The sequence below is a fragment of the Indicator indicator genome, chromosome 3 (genome assembly GCF_027791375.1).
Source record: "Indicator indicator isolate 239-I01 chromosome 3, UM_Iind_1.1, whole genome shotgun sequence".
Classification (NCBI taxonomy): domain Eukaryota; kingdom Metazoa; phylum Chordata; class Aves; order Piciformes; family Indicatoridae; genus Indicator; species Indicator indicator.
This window is the reverse complement of record NC_072012.1, coordinates 22,949,431-22,969,988: the sequence shown is the minus strand read 5'-3', so window position 1 is coordinate 22,969,988 and position 20,558 is coordinate 22,949,431. Positions and strand designations below refer to the sequence as shown.

Below are 20,558 nucleotides of genomic sequence, written 5' to 3'. Positions count from 1 at the left end.
CATTTTGCTCCAGTCACCACCACTCTTTCAACCTGGCCATCCAGACAGTGTCCACCCATCCAAGCTGTGAGTAGCCAGTTTCTCCAGGAGGACGCTGTGGGGAGCAGTGTTAAATGTGTTACTAGAGTCCAGATAAACAACATCCACAGCCTTTCCCTCACACAATCAGTGGGTCACCTTGTCGTAGAAGGAGATCAGGATAGCGAAGCAGGGCCTGCCCTTCACGAACCCATGCTGACTGGGCCTGATCACCTGGTTGCCCTGCACATGTTGCATAATAGCACTCAAGGTGATCTGCTCCACGACCTTCCCTGGCACTGAGGTCAGACTGACAGGTCTGTAGTTCCCTGGGTCCTCCTTCTGGCCCTTGTAGATGGACATCACGTTTGTGAATCTGCAGTCAGCTGGGACCTATGCAGATAGCCTGTGCTTTTAAACTGTATCCACAGTTCTTGTCTCTAGCTTGTCAAAATACATCCTTTGCAAGGAAATGACAAATCTGACATTAAAAAGTCACCAAACTAGTTTTTGTCTGCAATCAGGTGTTTTAGTGGAGACTGTGGAGCTCTTCTTCTTTGGTTCCTGCTTCCTGATATCAGCTATGGAACATGCTCAAGACCATGAAGCATCACTTGAGCAAACACAGAGGTATTATGTGGAGAGACCAGTGTATACCCAAGAGCTCCTGCAAGGACAGCTGCACAGACGGGAGAGAACACCTCAGACTTTAGGGCAGAGGATTGCACGTTCTTGTCGGTAGGGTTTTGTTTTATCGTTAATTTATTGGTTAGAAATGTGCTAATTCCTAATTGAGTCATGCATAGTGCTGGTAAGAAGCTCTTCAAAGAAATCCAAAAGTAAAAAGCACTAGTTCTACTCTGACTGTTCAGCAGGATTGTGATTAAGTTCTATATGTGGTTTATATGGTAATACATGATTATATTACAGAATGTTGGTAAAATTAGTTGGATTAGCTTCATCAAAGTTCAGAAGATAAATATGCAGCATGGGAATGTGAGGTATTAGTCAAATTACATGCCATGAATTCATAAAACCCAGGAAGAAAATCTGCCCTTTTTTCATGGAGATATTAATGGCCAAATTTGTATTTCAGATGATCCTTTCACAGGAGAAGAATGGAGATGAATGGCAGCTGTGTAGGAATCTAAATTATTAGCCTAATAAGGACATAATGGAGGCATTCTGTAGCTTTTAACTAGCTGCCTTGGAATCTAAGTGTCATCTGACCCTAACTGTGAAACTTCTCCTCTATGGTACCAGAGGATAGTGAAGAGAAACTTTGGTAAAGGTACCTAATTCCACCTCAGAAATCTTACCTGTCCTGGGTGAAAAAATATGTAGATCCAACTCCTCTTGAGCTGTGACTTTTTGTGAGTCAATATGCTAAAACATGAAGAAGTGTGGGTGACTCTAGCCCCTTTCTCACTTGTGGCAGTAAACTTCTTCACCATGCAGTTTTAGTCCCAGGAGAATTGGGAAGTGTTAACAAATCTCTGCGGTTCTCTTCCAGTTCCCCTGCACAGAAAAGCATTTCAGTGATCCCAGTGTTATATTTTTACCCAAAGTTAAGCCACAGCCAAAGCATGATGCATGGCAGCACTGGTTAGAGAGATCTATTTCCTGGCTCTGCTCATTTGTCATGAGTCAGGGTTTCAGAAGGTTAAGAACTCTACTAAGAGATGAAGGGAGCAGTTAGACCTGGCTTCAGAGCCTTTCAGGACAAAGAATGGTTATGTTCTCAAATAGCCTTGAAGTTAACCCATCAGTATCAGTCATAGTAACAACCAGTAGTAAAAGAATAGTTGGGGGGTTTTACAGCTTAATAATATAAAATATTATAATCAAGTAAGTATGAAGCATGCAGATAGTAAATAAAAATAGGAAATAGCTTTGCAAAGTACTTTGAGCAAAAATCCCTGTCAGAAAGCAAGTTATCTTCAGGGGACTGTTGGTGGGAATGATCTCAGCAAAGAGTTGTATGACTGCCACTGGTGCACAGGCTTGAACAGTACTTCCCACTGACCTCCAGCCTCACAAGGCAGTGATTCTTTTCTCCAGTTCCCTGTGGTTTGCATACAACAACCAACATGTGGTAAAGGACTAAATTAACTGCAGTCATACTTGCACTTAAGCTTTATCCAGAACTTGCTGTGATCAGGGAGCTGAGCCTACCTTTAGCAGCATTGTCTCCCTGCATAGGATCAAAGACAATTTTTTGGACCCATTTCTTCTCTGCTAGTGTCTAACTTTTTCCTTGTGTTTTGTGTTTTCAGTTGTTCTTCTAAGAAAGCCAAGTCTCATCTTTACAGTTTCCTACCAATTTTACAATGGCTTCCCCGTTACCCAGTGAAGGAATACTTACTGGGAGACATTATCTCAGGTATAAGCACTGGGGTCATGCAGCTTCCTCAAGGTTAGTATCTCTCTGCATTTATTTATCATCTTCTTTGCTTTTCTTCTGTATGCTTTTACAGTAGTGCTTGGCTTCCTGAAGAGGTGCTGGAGAGAATAGGATGTGTATTGCAGTGGGGTGTGTGGAGCAATTTGCAGACCAACCCACAGTAGTGTTTCCCTTAAAACTGCAAGTCAGTCATGGGCAGCAAATTCTGAAAGAGGCTTATTTCTCTGATCAGAGCCAACAACTCTCCGTGACAGACTTTTCACAGTTGTGGAAGTGCATGTCTAAACCTTTGCTGAATGTACCCAATTACTTTCTGATCACCTCATCCTGAAAGTTGTAGCAGATTTCCTGCTAATAGCCATGTGGATGTAGTGAGGGCAGCAGGATCTAATAGCCACTGGGATGTAATATTTCAGGAGAACAGCTGTTGCGAAGTAACCAAACTCAATTGGACCAGAGTGTGTAAGAAATCAAAGACTGAGCTCTCTCTTTCTCCTAATGCTAGAAGTCCCCAGTTTAAGCTGGAACCATAGTAGTGGGCAATGATTTACATGTTGGAAATAAATTGAAGTATCTTCTGTAACAAGACTGCAAATCTGTGGAGTGCCTATCTAGTTTCTTGGAAATTGTTCCCCAAGGTGGGGCTGGCTCTGAAGCAGGGGGAGGCTCTGGAGAAGACAAAACCAGTGTTTTCTGTGTGTCAACTTGGTGACTCTTTTGTTAGCCTGGCACCTTACTGTCAGCAGTTTCAGAACTGCTGTTGGGTTAGAAAGTGCCAGCATTTTTGCACAGTATCATTATGGGGTGTCATCACTGCTGTGGGAATCACAGTGTCACAACAGCTGCTGCAGTCCTGGTAGATTTCCCTGGGAGGTCTTGGAGCAGAGAGAATTCCTGAACTTGTATAGAGCCCAGGCCAGAGAAGTCCTCATGCTAAGAGCAATGTAATTAAACATGAATAGGTTTGCTTGCATCTTGGCTTATTGCATGTTTCCACCTCACTCATTCCACTTCAATCTGAGGCAGGTCTGAAAGAATTAATCTCTAAGTCCAAGAAGCCTGAACTTTAATAGGGGTACCCATTATGGAATATCCTAACAGTCTGTGCAGTTCCCTTCTTTATTTCTGTAGCTTTTTGGGGTTGTGCAAATTTTTATAATTAAGGATGGTTTTTATTACACAAGTGAAAACATCAGCTTATCTTTAACTGATAAGTAATATCGTTAACTGGCAGACAAATCTGTTATGTACTGGACACAAGCATTAGTTGTATACTGAAACACAGTTTGTGTGATGACCACATAAGGACCCTGAAATTTAAGTGGTTGCCAGTGAACTTTATACTTAAGGTTGTGATTTTGTTTTAAACTAAATATTTTTCTATCCTTTGGTGGCTGCAGACATGTCCTTAAAGTGCTCCTAATCTTTCCCTTTCTAGCTGAACTTTAGTTTTCTGGAATGGGTAACAAGCATGAGTTCCAAGAAGCCTGGGAATCATTCCAGGCAGAACTACAATGACCAGGGTTTTTAAGCCATGAACTCCTGTCATGTCAATATCTCTTCATTTCCTTGGCACTGGCAGCTTTTAAAAATGCCAGCAAAAATGAAAAGGAAAATGAATAGAAGGGTATTCAGCTCAGGCATTTCATACGGATCCACCCTGCTGCTTTTGAAACCACTGTTTTTCGGTTCTGGTCACTTGTACTGTTAATTCATCACCATATTAAAGGCCAGGCTGTTACAGTACCAAGTGTACTGCTGCTACTTTCAGCATGACAGGTAGCCCCTGGCACAGAGAACGTGTGTGGGATGCTATGAGAGTGTAAATGGTATACCATCAGTCCAATTCTGATAGCAATATGGATTCTTGATTAGGACTCAGACATTGCTGAGAGATGAGCAAGGCCATGTGAGCTGCTATACTGTGCAAGAGTACTTAGATGGCACAGAAAATGCCTTCCTGGTTCTGTTCTTTCATTGTGACCTGATGGTTTAGCTTTCAATTTAAAAATGCATTAATAGGGAGAGGTGATTTCAAGCATCACTAGCTCTCCAGGGTGGGGGAATCATTGCTTCCTTTTGTATTTTGCAATAGACTGTTGAGCTTTTTGGTCCTAACTTGGCGTAGTCTGCCCCAGTAACAAGACATGGCTTTCTCAGGTGTCATGAGTCTGCACTTGTGAAGGTGCAGAGAACCTGGCCAAGCTGGGATGCAGTGTTTTCTTAGGCCTGTTTGTGCAGTTCTGGTGTTAACACAAGCCATGCACAATTACTGACTTCGCTGGAACTGCTTGGGACAGTCACGCAGCATATCACATAGTGCACCCAATGTGCTTGTGAGCCTGACCCCATGATAAGCACACTCAGTCACACAGACAGGGAGAACTGTGAGGACATCCCTCCTTGGCATCCCTTCAAGCTGCTCCCCAACAGCTCCATTGCTGTGCTTGCCGGTGCACCTGACAGATAGAAATAATGTGGAATGCAGTTTCCACTGCATGATTTAATAGCCCAAAGGATTTCATGTTGGGAAGGAATACCAGACTGTGTAAGTTCTATGACCTTACAGATTTGGAGCATGTTTTGCTGAAACAAACTGTTAGGTCATCCCACTCGTTCTGGGATGAGGGAGGAGAGAAGTGTTTAATCGGTCATAGATTACCCTAAAGATCATGTCTGATGAGAAAGGAGGTGTTTCTGATTACATTCTTTGACAGATAAAACCAAAAGCAACAAGAAGCCTTTGTTAGCTATTAAGATCCACTTACAAGCACAAAGGAGGAACCACGACTGCAGAGGTGCACAGAGATACATGCAGACATGCACACAGGCCTATAATTAGAGGCCTCTGGTTTTCTGACTCAAACCAGCAGGTTTCTAGGCACTGCCCTGCAGTGTTACATGTAGTAGTACCCCTGCAAGACTTCTTGGTTTTTGCACGTCACTAGATTTCCTGTTAGGTGAGTGCAGGTTTTGTAGGCCTAAATCCTTTTGCTTCAGATGGTTTCTTTCTGTTGTTTGCCTGACATAGATGTTTGTGTCTATTTTGCAGGTTTAGCTTATGCTTTGCTGGCAGCTGTTCCCCCAGTTTTTGGCCTGTATTCTTCATTTTATCCCGTCTTTCTGTATACTTTCTTTGGAACCTCCAGGCACATATCAATAGGTATATCTGTGTGAATAGCTGAAACTCTGTGTGTGTGCATGTCTTTATTAAAGTTATAGAAACTAAAATTGTTTTCCATAAATTCAAGTTTAAATGAACAGGAGAAACACAGATGTGTCCAGCACTAGCAATATTCTTTATTGTTGATTTATCATTCCTACTTAGGAAGGAATAGAAGAGTGCCTTTTATTGGGTTAGCTCTAGAAACGGGTGCTGTGCACTCCTGAACTATGATTTATTGCTGCAGCCAACTGTTAGCCTGGCCAGGATGAATCTTTAATTTCTGTAATAGAAACTGGAATAGAAGAAAATGATAGTGGTTACTTACTGTAGACGTGTATGCTCACTGTCCAACTAGCTTTAATGATGCTGAATACTGGAGCAGATTTGGGCACTAAAAAAATACAGTATTTAGGTAGAAAGCACCATTGTAGTTTAATTCTACATATAGCTTAGTAAGAACCACTCCTGAGGAAAAAAATCCTGCCAGAACTTTAACCAATCTTTTTCTCCTAATTTTTATTTCAGGTACCTTTGCAGTGATCAGTATGATGGTTGGTGGTGTTGCTGTGAGACAAGTGCCTGATGAAATTATTTCTCTAGGCTATAACTCTACCAACCTTACAGACTCTCTTGAATATTACCATGCTAGGGACACCAAGAGGGTACAGGTAGCTGTGACTCTCGCTTTTCTTTCAGGAATTATCCAGGTATGTGCTTGCAGTTTGTGAAAGGGCAAGGTCAGATGCTGCTGCTAAACTTGCAGATGCAAAGGGTGCTGGGTTGTGGTGGATCTTCTGTTAATAGAGTTGTGCTTCAGCACTGCACTATGTAGAATACACATAAAGTGAGGAAGGATACATTGGAGGCAAGTCTTTGGCATCTTGGCTCGACTGAGAAAAATGGGACCCCCCCCCTTCTCCTTTCATCCTGTCATCATCAAAATTCAACCTTATTATTTCTAATCTGCCCAAAAATACATAGAAACACCTATCTTTACCCATATCCTCCATGGCACCTGCCAGTGGCATGGAGGATTTGATCCATTGATGGCTGCTTACTGAGCCTTGGCTTTAGAAAGGCTGAGTTCAGGTTTGCCTTATCTGGCCATCGAGGTAAGAAGAGGTGTCCTGTGGCCTGTGTTCTATATAGTGCTGATGTTAGGCTGCAGTGGGAGTCAGATTGTGAATATATCTCTCTCTTTCATTAGCTGTGTTTAGGTCTTCTTCGATTTGGATTTGTAGCCATCTATCTGACGGAGCCTTTGGTGCGAGGATTTACTACTGCAGCTGCAGTCCATGTCTTCACCTCCCAGTTAAAGTATCTCCTGGGCATTAAGACTAACAGATACAGTGGACCCCTCTCAGTTGTATATGTGAGTCACTGCACTTACTAAACTTACTAGCACTTAAGCCTTTTCCTTTTTTCAAAAATTCTTTTGGCCCTAAGTACGATAATGCTTCAGTATTTGACACAAGGTGTGAGGCCTTGAAGTTCCAGAGCATTATAGGAGCATTTTAAAGTGCAGCTTGGTAGATCAACACAATCTGAGATGAGCAGATTTTAGGGTTCTGCTAAATACAGTTGTGTAACATGAACAGATAATGTTCACTGAATGCACAGATAATGTACATCAGGGGAAAATGTGCTACTAACTGGTTTCACTGAAGACCAGGCATGTTTTGCAAAGTTAGGAAATGTTATTATCAAAACCTTATTTCTTCAATTTCATTCACAATTCCTGAAGAGACTGTTCTTCATTACCTGTTTGTAAGCTGATTTGTGGTGTGGTTGGACACAAAATGCTGTGTCATATCCATGTGCCTGTTCTTTAGATAGTGGGAAAAATATTGTGAAATGAAGAGAGTCAGTGTAAAACATTGCTATTTACTGAAGATCCTAAGCCTTAAAACTATTGTTCAGAGCATGTAGGGATCCAGTTTCTGACACAGCTCATGGCCTGATCTTCTAGTCTAGTAGAGTGATGTGAGAGGACAGAGGAAAACTATGCAGTGTAAAGCTCTCATTTGGTTAGTAAGACTTAAGTAAAACTAAAAGCTCTTGTTCACTTGCATGTAAAATTGACTTTTGTGCTCTGAAAAAAGACAATTACTTGTTTAAAGGGGTGTTTCTAACTGAAGTCACAACCAAAGCTTTGAAGTTTATATTTTTGCTGTCTTTTTGTGCTGTTACAAACAAGAGTTGAAATACATCTGAACCTGATTTACCTGCCAGTCTAGGAAGCTCCAAGTTGTTATCGTAAAATCAGTGCTCTGATTCTGCAGAAGAACAAGGAAGATCTCAGATGTCTTTTAAAACCCAAGTTTTTGAGCAGCCTGATTGCTCAACAATAACATAGCTTCAGGATTTCAACTACATAGAGGCTATAGAAAATACTTTGTGGGAATCTTTCTTTTATTTTTGTGCAGGTGTAACAAATCTTTTGGAAACAAGGCTTCACTAACGCTCAATTTTGAAATTTGCTGGTTAGTTCACGAATCCACAGACCAGATGCACTAACTGCCACACCAATAAGTGGAAAGATGTACATTCAAAATGTTCCACCGGGACATCTTCAGTGTATAAAATCCTGATAGCTGCTGACATTTCCCTTTTGTCTGTAGAAAAGTTTGTGCATCTTCTTTCAAAGACCTCTCCAGAGTTCAGTTGTCTAAGTTTTATAAACATGGTGTAAGAAGGAGTAATTGGTAAAGGAATCATTTATACTCTAGCAACTTGTGTTTTCCAGCAAGCTCTCTTTCCTAACATCCTTTTAACAGTGTTTTCAACCAAAAGATAGTTGGAGTAAAGGCCTGTTCAGCAGTGCTGCAAGGTCACTGTTACTTAATCATATTGCTATGGTGACCTCAGCAATTGTATCAGAAGCTTTATTGGTTTAGAATTATTTTTGCAGCTCTAAGTAGATGTGACTTGCCAAAGAATATTTGAAAGTATTAGAAGGAGTTTGCATTTATTGCTTTCAAGTAGCGGCCAGTATAAAATATGTGTAAAAATGCTGAGGATAAGAGATGTGGTTTAGTTTAGACCTGTTCTGCCCTGTTTCAGGAAGACTGATACTGTAAAAGATTGCATCTCCCTCCCTGAGATACTCCTAACTTCTGTGTGTTGTGGGAACAGTGGGGATTTTGGTGAGGCACTGATTCACTGTGCTTGTAAGTGCAGACTAAGGCAGAGCTGAACAGCAGTCTGTAATTTTCTCTTTTGTGACAAAACTCCAGGACAGTTGTGTTTTCTTAAGAGTAATTATGACACTTCTGTTGTGTTGCAGAGCATAGCTGCTGTGCTTTCAAAAATCACCACCACCAACATTGCTGCACTGATTGTTGGACTGACATGCATTGTTCTGCTGTTCATTGGCAAGGAGATCAATCTCCGCTTTAAGAAGAAGCTCCCAGTTCCTATTCCCATGGAGATCATTGTGGTAAAGCAGTTGTGAAGTTGTACAACTAAATCATAGAACTGTTCTATAGCTGCAGAACCTATCTCATTTTCTGACAGGTCTTACTGATTTTAGATTAACTTCTGATGAACATAATTAATTTGATGCTTGATCCAGTTGAAGGTTAGGGACTGATGTGCCCAAGTTTTATGTGGAAAGCCCCCAAACAGACTGAAAACCCAGTTTAACACCCACAGCCCCTAGGGCAGTGGGTAGGGAAAGATTTGTTGTGAAACCCACTATCCTAGAGTTTTGGCACCTGAATAGTGCTCTGGGAGACATGCCTCTGAGGGACATTTACCACTTGAAGTTCAAGAGCTTGAAACCTTCTCCTGAAGGAAGGTGCTTACAGATGCCTCTTTCAGAGGTTCTGCAGGGCTTGCTTGCTTTTTAAAATGCAGTGGTAGAAAGTAGAGCAGAAACCAGTGGGACTTACTGATAACCTTGCTTTCTCTGAGACTGACTCAGCATTGAGTGCTCTGAAATACACACGGGTAAAGCAGACTAGTCCATATCTCAGATAACCTCTCACCTTTAAAAGTGGTTGGATTTATAAAGGAATTCTTGGAAAACTAGAGCCTCAAAGAGCCTGCACAGAACCAGAGCTGAGAAAGGGAATAACTGAAGGTATGGGTAGAATCTAGGCAGAGGGAACAAAGGAAAGGGATGCTGTGCAGAGATGATGGAAGTGGTACAGTAGGGTATTGTTGGGTAGTAAGGCAATAGCAAAGTGACTTTACACCTGTCCCATTTAGTGCTCTGCACCAGTTCAGTTTGCAGATTGTGTGCAGGTTCTGCACATAGAAAGATCAGCACAGACACCCTTGGCTTGTCCTTGCATTTAATTTCCCAGCACACACTATTCCTCCTGAGCTTGGCTCAGGCAAAGGGAATTGGAGTGATTCAGACCACAGCATGTTCCATTTAACTGCTCCCAAGAAAACTGCATAAAACCAACGGGGGCCCACCATAATGAAGGGAAAATCCTGGTGCATCCTCCTTTTTATCTGCTTCTTTACCTGCTAAGGTTCAGAAAACGGATGGACAAATAAATGTAATCTCTTGTGTGCATTGTTCGTAATCAGCTGTTATTTGTTCTCTTGGTGGTTCAGTCTTTTTGTAGCTGATGTTTACAAATCTGTTTGTGGATTTTTAGGTAATTATTGGCACAGGAGTTTCAGCTGGCATGAATCTGAGTGAGTCCTACAGAGTGGATGTTGTTGGCACTATTCCTCAAGGGTAGGGATGATAACATTCTTACTCAGACTTTACCTTTTCTGTGTGGCATGTAGCTTTTATTACTGGAATTTGTAACTATTTATCTCATCTCCAAGGTTACATGCACCAGCAGTTCCTGAGATTCGGCTCATCCCAGCAATATTTGTGGATGCAATAGCAATAGCAATAGTTGGATTTTCAATGGCTGTATCAATGGCCAAGATCTTTGCTCTTAAGCATGGTTACACCACTGATGGGAATCAGGTAAAAGTATTGGGGTTGCTGTGTTGACAGTTCTCAGTAATACCTTTGTTACCTTGTTAAAGTAGAATGGCATCTTGGACAACAAAAAGTTTTTCTTTAGTAGTGGAATCAAGTTAGGTTTCTGACAGCCTACACGTTTAAATGTCAGGAATTGTTTTAAATTTCTCTTCTGGCTGTGTTTTAATAACCAGTTTCACTTTTAGCTTCCTTTTGGGAAACTTGGACAGACATTTCTTAGCCTGCTGTCCTGATGGGCAGATACTTCATCTCTGCTTTCTTTAACAGAGTGAATCATGCTCCCCTATGACACATACAGTACCTTTGGTGCCAAGAAACTATTATCTAAGATTTAGAAGTTCCAGTTATGTTTTCTAGTTTGTTTTTATTCCCACCTATTGCAAATAGGCAGCTTGACATTTTGTGAGGCAGCAACTGACCCTACCTGGCTTCTGGATCATGATACAGGTGACAGGGGCTGTCGCTAGGGACTCTCCAAAGCTAAAACAATGTGTCATTCTCACATGCTCTGCCCTTCCTCTGCACTTTAGAATCAATATTGCAATTGGATTATTGGTTGTCTTATTCAGTTACAAACAGCAGGATACAGAGTAGCCTGAGGAGGTAAATCTCACCATGACAACAGCTGTGAGGTAGGAAATTCCTGATGAAGCAGTGGACCCATGTACATGAAAAAAAAAAAAACAAAACAGTGGATTGCCACCCATGGAAACACAGCCAAGGCTGCTCTTGGTTGCAGCAGTATTAAACAGATAGTTGAGGGGAGGAAGCAAAGGCCAGTGCTTGTGTGAGAAGCCATCTTCCATCTATATTCAGAGTTCATATTCAAGTTATCCTCAAGTTGAAGAAATCCTTAAAAGAAGCAATGCTGTTGTTCATTTTAGTTTTCCGTCTGATTCATTACTGTAACAGCTAAGGATGGGAAATGTTTCCAGCACTTGATCAGATACTTTATTTAACAGATGATTTAACATGCATCAGCTTGTGCATGTGTGAGAACTACAAGTATGAGCTACAATGAGGTTGCTTGTTCTCTACAATAAGGTTGCTGGAAAACATTGTAAATAAGCTGGGGTAATTAATCTGTATGGCTAGCTCCAGCTTTGTACAATTGCCAACTATAATTGCCTGCTGTTTTGCTCTGTTGTCTAATACAGGAACTTATTGCCTTGGGAATATGCAACTTTGTGGGCTCATTTTTCCAGAGCTTTTCTATCACTTGCTCAATGTCGCGGAGTCTTGTTCAGGAAAGCACTGGTGGGAAGACTCAGGTATGCAAACCCAAAGTCTGAGCCAAAAAAAAAATTTGCTTTTCGGAGCTTCAGAGTTAAAGACTTGAAGCTTCACTGGACTGCCAGATTTCTCTGCCGGAGCAGAAGTAATAATTGGAGCTTCCCTTGTTTCAAATATGGATTGGACCAGGACAGAAAGCTTCATGACAGCCCCAGTGGGTGAACTGATCGGGAAGCATCAAAAGTTACTTGAACAGCTCCTTGTGAGAAGCATGAGAGATTTGCTAGTGAGCAGTACTGCTGTCTGGGGGCACAGAACTGATGTCTGGGTTCTTTTGTTCAGATTGCAGGTGCTCTCTCTTCAGTTATGGTTCTGTTGGTAATTGTGGCCATTGGATACCTCTTTGAACCACTTCCACAGGTGAGGGAGATTTACCAGTTGGGCATTGCTTTTTCAGTATTGTTTTAAGTAGTACCAAGGCAGCTGCAGAGGGCAATGAGATCTCCCATTTTCTCACTTCCTCTTCTCCAGACTAACCAACCCCAGTCCCCTTAGCTGCTTCTCATCAGATCCACTCTCCAGACCCTTCACCAGCCTCGTTGCCATTCTTTGGACACACTCCTGCACTTCAATGTCCTTCTTGTATTGGGATGCACAAAACAAAGCACAGTACTTGAGGTGCAGCCTCACCAATGCCAAGTACAGGAAGATAATCACTGCGGGCCACATTTGTTTGCAGCACAGGAATTCTGGGAAGAGGTTAAAAAGTCAAAATAAAGTAGTAGCTCAGCTAGGAAAAGATTGGGGCCAACTGATGGCTCAGCATCATGAGTTCATTTTGCTGTGGTGTTAGTTACTCATATAAAAATATAGTTATGTGAATAAATACATTCTGACTTGAGAAAAAAAAGGAATTTGTTTCTGGTGCCATGTACAGGATAACTTGTAGTTCCTGTTTCTTCTTCTGGGTGTACCTTGGCATACACCTATGTGACTGTTGCAGGAGTTTTGCAGCATATTGTAGAAAAACTGAATTTGGGTTTGGAGTCCAGCTGCTTCAGGCACTCTAACTGCTCAGCAGTATGTCATTTCTCTTGCCAGGGCAGAGTGCCTCTTGCCGTTTCAGTGGATATGCTGACACCAAGCATATCTCCACTGAACTACCTGAAAGGTTGGGGTTTATTTCAGTGGGAAGCACAGAAATGCAGTTATTTGTGGTGCTGTGAAGGTCTTCTTTGGCACTGGGTTTATTTTGCTTCTGAAAATTGCATTTTTTGTAATACCTCTAGACAGTGCTGGCTGCAATTGTCATGGTGAACCTGAAGGGAATGTTTAAACAGTTTGGAGATGTCGCACATTTCTGGAGAACCAGTAAGATTGAGCTGGTGAGTTGTGCACAGCTCAGTGCAGGTATTTTACTGTATTACATTTGTTGCTTCTCCTCTTCCCAACTACCAAAACAGGGCAGAAACTTACCAAGAAGCTAGAAATTGGTGTAGCATTGCAGACAGACAGGAGACCTGGAGCTGTAAGTACCCTACGAAAGTGATCTGTTGCAGACAAGAAACTTTTTGTTGTGGTTCGACGAACTTTAGCTCAGGTCAGAAGTAGTTTGATTGCAATAAAAGCAAAGCTTTTGCAGTGTTGCTATAGGAACTGCTCTGAAGGCTGTGGAAGTGTCTGGGAAGAATTTGAAAAACAGAGTAACAAACTACTTAAAGGTATTCTCCATCTTTTAAGACAAACAAAAAACCTGGCTGGAGGGAACCAGAACTAAGAGTGTATCAGTGGGAACATTTTGGTGGCATTTTTCTCCTGGATTAACTGAATGATGGAAGTAAGCAAGAGCTGTTTGCAGGCTTCAGATATTCATCCTAAGGTATTTGGAGTCTGCTGCTAACACAGGATTCCTTGGAGAGCAGCACTTAAGGCGATAGTATGTGCCAGTTTGTCAGCTGTTGTTAGTGCCCCTTGAGCTTCTCTGTTCTCCTGAAAGGTTAAGACAGTTGCAGTCTGTCTTGATGGATCATAGTGGCCTGTTCCTGAACAGAATGGTACACAGGTTTTGAGGCTGAATGATGTTGTTGTTTTTGCTGTTAGCATAAGAAGATGAATAATAATGGAGACCTTTTCTTTATTTTAGGCCATCTGGGTGGTAGCTTTTGTGGCTTCCCTGTTGCTGGGACTAGACTATGGTTTGCTCACTGCAGTAGCATTTGCCATGATAACCGTTATTTACCGAACACAAAGGTCAGATTTCCTTTTTATCAAAATTAGTGTTTGCTGATCTGCTCTGGGGGTTTGTTTGTTGAAGGGCTGCAAAGAAGCACAAGACCTTTCTGCCCTCTCCAGCTGCATGCAGTGTAGAATCTCCTTCATAATATAGGTCATGCCCTGTGGCTCTGATCCAGGGCTCATGTTTTTCTGAAAACAATTTCTAGAAGGCTTGAACTTGGAATTTCAATAAACAGAAGATTTTTGGTTTCCTGTATTGGTTCATCTTCATATTTACTCTTTTTGATGCCCAGAGTGTAGAACTTAATGTCTGTTTGATGCCAGTTTCAGTAAATGGCTACAGTTTGTGCCCTAATAGTCCCAGTCAAGCAGAAGTTGTGTCAGGCTATTACTAGCTGAATGTGAAGGAATTTTATAAAAAAAGTTCTAATGGATCAAACAATTGTGCCTGCCCTTCTTGTTTTTTTAATCACTTCACCTCTTTCCCCATTCAAAGTGACAATGCTTTTACTGTGAAGCTTTCCTGGTCTCCAGCAAACTGATTTCTTGCATATGTAGACAGGACTGTCATGTGAAGTTCCCAGGCCCAAGGTCTGGGCCACCTGGGTGGAAAATGTGTAAAAGTCTTGTTTTCAGTCTGCACTGGAATGAAACCAAATCCTGAGACTTCCACTCTGCACAGAGTATTTTTCAGTATGGTTCTGTCCTTGAAAATGCAGCAGTAATTTGCTGTCACACTGCTTGTGAAATGTCAATATACTTCTGTTAAGGTGTTGTCCTGAGAGCATAGTGGCTCTCTGAAGTTGCAGCATGTTCTCTACCAGTCTGTTTCCATCTTTGCAAGACAGTCAAAGGAGATGCACCAGTTCATGCCAAGGAGAATTTGCCCTGTTTTGGGCTGGTTTTTTGGGAAAATATCAGCACTACAGTGCTGAGTTTAGAAATTGTTTTTTCACTGACAGAAGCTAACTCACCTAGTCACCAAATGGCCCCTTTGCACTGTGAAGAGACCGTTTCAACCAAGTTTCAGTCTGTCCTGAGCACTCCCTGTTCCACCTGGTACGTGATGGTACTGATCCGTTTGCTTCCATTTCTCCCTAGCCCTCAGTACAGACTCCTCGGTCCAATCCCTGGCACTGACATCTACTGCGATGTGGAGGAGTACAAAGAGGTAGGGCTCTGTTCTGCCACACTGGGGAGTTTTAGACAGCGCAGGCAGCTTGCTGCTTAGCCCCACCATGCTGCTCATACAGTGCTGTCTGCCAGGCATTCACCTGCATTGGAGAGAAGGGAAAGAAATGTGCTTTGGGTAGGCCAAGCTATCTTGGTCAAGGTGCTGGCTTTTTGCATTGCGTGTACATTTGACCAAGAGCTGATCACAGTAACCTTTAGACGAGTTCCACTGTACTAGCTTGTACAAAATGGCAAGGCTTGCAGGACCCTGGAATGGGTTGTCCAGGGAGGTGGTTGGGGCCCCATCCCTGGAGGTGTTTAAGGCCAGGCTGGATGAGGCTCTGGCCAGCCTGATCTAGTGTAAGGTGTCCCTGCCCATGGAGGGGGATTGGAACTAGATGATCCTTGTGGTCCCTTCCAACCCTGACTGATTCTATGATTCTACTTCAGAATACCACTGCTCCACCTGCTATGTATACAAGTGCATGCAAGGCCACCTCCCTTACTTGTGTGGCAGTATTGCATGGAATCCACAGAACCCAGGATCCACCAATATGTTCTTTAGCGTTTAAAATAGCAGCTCCCTGCCTTTGCCCATCCCTTGCTCATTAAATATACATGGGTGAGGGCACAATTGCTTTCCATGCACTTAGCTGCTTCTAAATGCCATTTTGTTCAGAAGTTGGTGAAAGCAGTGCATATTCTCAGGATAGTGGGTATAAACATGCTGTATTTAGTCACAAACAGTACCTACAATTTTCTGCACTCTCTGCGTGTTCTTAGGGATGCTGCTGTGAAGGCTGCATCCCCCTTGCTGAGTCAGTAGAAACCTGGGTGAAAAGGTGTTGCTGTAGTCTGAAGACATTCCTCACCAGCAGTTCTGCTTTGAGTGAGATGGGTATGTGGGCATGTCCAGAGCTGTGCACGAAGGAGAGGAGAGCCCATTTTTGTCAACCTGAATGCAGTCAGCCTTTCCTCCCCTTGTATAAAGACAGCTCAGCAGCATATGGCAGGCTGCATCTCTGCTGCTGGCCAGACTATTTGCATGGCAAATGTCAGAGCCCAGCTTGTTTAGAGGTGACTTCTTTTAGTGTAGAGGAAAGAAGTGATCTCAACACCTACCTGAAGGCCTCTTTAAAACCATAGGTTTGACAGGCTCTTTTTTGGTACATGAGGAAACAAGACAGACGAAGGCAGACAGAAAAGGGGATAGAAATAAGTCGTCATGCCTGCAGAAAAGGAAGCTAAAAGGAAGCATTCCCAGATCTGCATGGTTTCCTTGTGGCAATACCAGCTGCAGATAGCAACATCAGAGAACTGCTCATATTTAATTCCTTTTCATGGCTGCACCTTTTGTTGCTATAGAGGAGAAATATTACATGATATTCATCCTGTGCAGTACTACACCAGGAAAGGGTAACCTTTCAGAGTGGCTGGTGGAGACTTGTTCTGTCTGTTTAATGGCACCAGTGCTCTGATCTCCTGATTGCCTTTGCTCACAACAGTGCTACCTTCTTGATCTGAGACATGCCAGTAACCATGCAGGGTTGGCTGTTGGGTTGCTGCCTGTTCGTCTGTGTTGTGATCACACAGGTTCTGTTCTTCAGTGCAGTCAATACTTAACTGTGTACATCAAATATTCTTTTCCTTAGGTTCAAGAATATCCTGGAATAAAGATATTTCAAGCTAATGCATCACTTTATTTTGCCAATAGTGAGTCATACACAAGTGCACTGAAGAAGAAGGTGAGTAAAGCAAATTCTTTAATGTCTGTGTCTTGAGAATTCAAACTGGCTTCTGAAACATGCTCATCTGTCAGCTCCTTTAGAGTAGCCCCTAGCCCAGTGTTCCTAGGCCTGTGGCCTGGGACCTTCCAGCCAACTGCAAACCGTCTCAGGAAGTAGCAACATGGTGGGAGGGAATAAACAGACAAAGCGTAAGGTTAACACTGACTGCCTGTGAATGGAAAGTCTGGTGGCTGCAGAACACAAACTGGTCAAATACATTTGTACTTTTTCAGAAGGAAATGAATAGTTACTGAACTGAAAATAGAATGTCCGGGAGGATAAGCTTCCTTCTCGGGTGACAAACTTTTCACAGCATAAGACTACTGTGGTGATGCAATGCCCCTCATGAGCAGCATAGAGAGGATAGCTCACCTCCTGTCTTAACTAGTGTCTGACTGGGTGGGAATGGCAGGAACAGGAGTAGCTAAGGGCAGAACTGCCTGACCTGGTAGCAATTGCACCTTACTAACTTCTGAAACGTTTCTCTGTAGCTCCCATGCTGAGTCTTTTACCAAACAGGTGGGTGGTGCTGCTCTGCACAAAACAAGAGGTGTTAGCAAGTGCACTTCTTCCCCTTTGCTCTCTGCACTCAAATCAGCACCCATAGCACTCTCTGATTTCAAGAACAGATGTGATGCCTTTCTTCTCATTCTGCTAACAAAGTGCTTAACAAGATTATTCCTTCTTACTTTGTTCTGTTATCACCCCCACCAAAGAAAGCCTTGGCTTGTGGTTCAAATTTGTGACAGTGATTAATTCAGTGCTGATACTGCAGCTGAATGTTCTCTGATGGTGCTTTCTTTTCATGACAGACTGGAGTGGACCCTTGCGTCCTATTAGCAGCCAGGAGAAAAGCCCAGAAGAGGCATGCCCGGGAGCTGAAGGCAGCAAATGCACAGAAAAAGCAAGCAGTGCTGAAGCTAGTGAGTTCTTCAGCAAATATTGACCCTTGCTCTATCAGTCAGCTATCATCTGCTTCCTGCTGGTGTGACTGCTCTTGTTTGTACAGAGTGCTGCTCAGGTGGGGTAGCTTAGGGAGCAAGCACTGTGCCGTGCAGCCAGGCTACATAAGGACCATCATGGTTGGACTGGGTAATTGTGTTGAACCTCAATTGCATCCAGGTGGCACGCAGTGGAGCAGAGCCTTCACACACATGGTGTCAGCAGAAATCAGAAGCACCCTACTTCTGCCTCTCCCAACAGGCCTGGAGTAGTCATGCAGAAAAAGTATAACAAAATTATTTGGAGTTAGCAGCCCCTGTAATAGAAAGGTGCCACCTGTACTACTGATCCTGGCACAGTGAAGTGAGGTAGACACCCTGAGGAGGGTCGTTTGGAACGTGCTTGTGCTTCTGGGCATGTTTAATTTCACTGCTGGTGCATGCTTTTTACTATGGGGGAACCAACCCCGTGCCTAACTTCAGAGCCTGATTGCTGTTGCTTCCTTTGAATATACCCCTGAGCCGTGATGGGCTCAGCAGGGGTAAGGTAAGGAGGTGGGATAAAATCATGAGTAAGTGTTAATGTTTGAAGGAGCTGGGTTAATTTACTCCTAAGGGAACAGCTTTGAGCTGCTTGTATGTGACTGTAGAAAGTTTGGGCATACAAGAATAAACCTTGATGTAGGTAAGATTCATGGAAAGCCAGTGTTTGTAGCACTTAGGAGCTGTGCAGCTTTCAAAGGCTGAAAGAACAGGTGAAAGGATCTCCTCTGCAAAAGCACTGGCTATCATTTCTTGTCTCTCCCAGACTAATGACGTGGAAGCAAGTTTAAAACATGAGATAGCAAATGATGAGTTACCTGTCAATGGAAAGTTTGGATCTGCAGATGCTGGTGTTCAAGATGTGTCTCCTGATGAGCATCAAAATTTTGTGGAGCCCAAAACAAACATCCACTCTTTAATTCTGGATTTCACCCCAGTCAACTTTGTGGATTCAGTAGGAGCAAAAACACTAAAATCGGTAAGTAGGGCTTCTTTTCCTCCAGAAAAAAACATAGAAATCTTGTAAGACACCTAACAGGGACCCTGCCAACGTAACATGTAAAGGCCACAGTCCAACATCCCCCTGATCAGTTTCCGCTCTGTGTAACACTCTTTTCAGCTCCACACTGGGCACAGTGCAGCTTTCACAGTAACTGGGCTCCATCTCCCAGCATTGTGACATTCAGAGTGCCTGTGTTTAACTCCAGCTTTGCTCTGTTGCAGATTATAAAAGAATACAAAGAAGTTGGTATCTCTGTCTGCATTGCCAGCTGCAGTGGTGAGTTGAGATGGTTTATTCTTTGTGAGCTTTATGGGACAGCTTGTGTTTGGTCTCTATCACTCTGGCCCCAAATCTTCTGCTGCTGGGTTTCTCAGTAGTATCAGCATTCACTTCACAAAGGACTGGATTAAAACCAGATTTGAGGAGAAGCAAACCCATATGCCCACCTGACCAAGTAAGTGCCATGAGGCAAATTGTGCCACACTGAACTTTGTCCTAGTAAGAGACCAAGGAAAAAAGGCTGAAATGTTCCAAGGCTCTGATAGCTGGAGTTGTGGTATCATCTGCCAAGAGCAGGTCTCTCTCTGTGTCTGGATCATAGACTTACCTCTTTGGACTAGGAGTAAGGTGTGATGCACCTGGCTCTTTTAAATGGATTAATTAAAGACAAGAGAACACATCATTAACTCCTTGCTGAGGTACATCTGATTTCCACCTCTGCTCTTCCCTTTGTGCCCTGCTGCTATGTTTGCTTTTCATTCGTAGGCCCTGTCATGAAGGAACTGACAAGACTGAATTTCTTTGATACCACTGTAACACGAGAGCTGCTGTTTCACAGTGTTCATGATGCTGTCCTTGCTTGCCAAGTGAGACAAGGCTGCTTCACAGACTCACTTTGACATCTGAAGAGTGGAATCAAGCAGAATGGAAGCCAAATGGATGCTGATGGAGACTCTGAACATTTAATTTGCACAGTTTAAAGAGAGCCCAAGGCTTTTGAATCTACGGGTATAGGGTGGTGCTTTTTTTCTGTAGGAAGCACGGATAAGGAAGTGGAAGCCTTCATGCTCTTGTACTTTTTCCTTCAGTCAGGGTATAGCCTTTCAACAAGATACAAGCACAAAATTATGCAAGACCAGAAACTTCAGTAGACAAGGTGACATTGATACATTCCTAGTCCTGTTGAGAGAAATGGGCACTTTAACTCACTGCGAGGTAGGATCCTGCAGGACATCGTTCTGCAATTGCAATGCACTGTACCAGTGTCTTTAGGGAATTTTCTTACATCGCTTTAAAGCCTGATTTCAACATACAACAGGCTCAGCGAGAGGAGAATAATCTGCCAGGGGGAAGAATGGATTCACACTGGTGGCATTTAGCTGCTCTCTTTTGAACCCTGGGTGGTATAGTTATTTATGTAAAACTATCATCTGACCTGTCTCAACTGTCCTCAACTCTGCCTTGCCTGAACAGTTTCACTCAATGAGAATTTCAAATTAGAAACTCTTTGTTTAATTATTCCATTAGCAATATGAGATTTCACTGCCAAAACCTAGCTGTGGTTTCAGAAAAGAAGACAGTTGATTTTAAGCTAAAATC

At 42.8% G+C, this 20,558-nt stretch overlaps 1 protein-coding gene across 2 annotated transcripts; it reads left to right on the top strand.

The window, feature by feature from the left end:
- The first annotated feature begins 571 nt into the window (after nucleotides 1–571).
- Nucleotides 572–20,201, top strand: SLC26A5 (solute carrier family 26 member 5). 2 transcript variants are annotated; one of them, XM_054399412.1, is made up of 18 exons: nucleotides 572–756; nucleotides 2,295–2,434; nucleotides 5,475–5,585; nucleotides 6,114–6,295; nucleotides 6,796–6,960; nucleotides 8,875–9,027; nucleotides 10,202–10,284; nucleotides 10,380–10,527; nucleotides 11,703–11,816; nucleotides 12,121–12,198; nucleotides 13,068–13,163; nucleotides 13,922–14,028; nucleotides 15,115–15,184; nucleotides 16,839–16,931; nucleotides 17,786–17,908; nucleotides 18,723–18,935; nucleotides 19,181–19,235; nucleotides 19,725–20,201. In XM_054399412.1, exons 1-18 carry the CDS (start codon nucleotides 602–604, stop codon nucleotides 19,856–19,858), a joined length of 2,220 nt encoding a protein of 739 aa, XP_054255387.1. In that variant the 5' UTR covers nucleotides 572–601; the 3' UTR covers nucleotides 19,859–20,201. The 2 variants fall into 2 exon arrangements, with proteins under 2 accessions (XP_054255387.1, XP_054255386.1); XM_054399411.1 differs by having other exon boundaries at nucleotides 596–756; nucleotides 17,786–17,896.
- The last annotated feature ends 357 nt before the right edge of the window (nucleotides 20,202–20,558 follow it).

Coding starts and splice junctions, on each gene's coding strand:
- SLC26A5 (XM_054399412.1), top strand. CDS start 602: ATGGAACATGCTCAAGACCATGAAGCATCACTTGAGCAAACACAGAGG. Junction 757..2,294: donor AGGATTGCACGTTCTTGTCG/GTAGGGTTTTGT, acceptor TTGTGTTTTCAG/TTGTTCTTCTAAGAAAGCCA. Junction 19,236..19,724: donor CTGCATTGCCAGCTGCAGTG/GTGAGTTGAGAT, acceptor TTTCATTCGTAG/GCCCTGTCATGAAGGAACTG.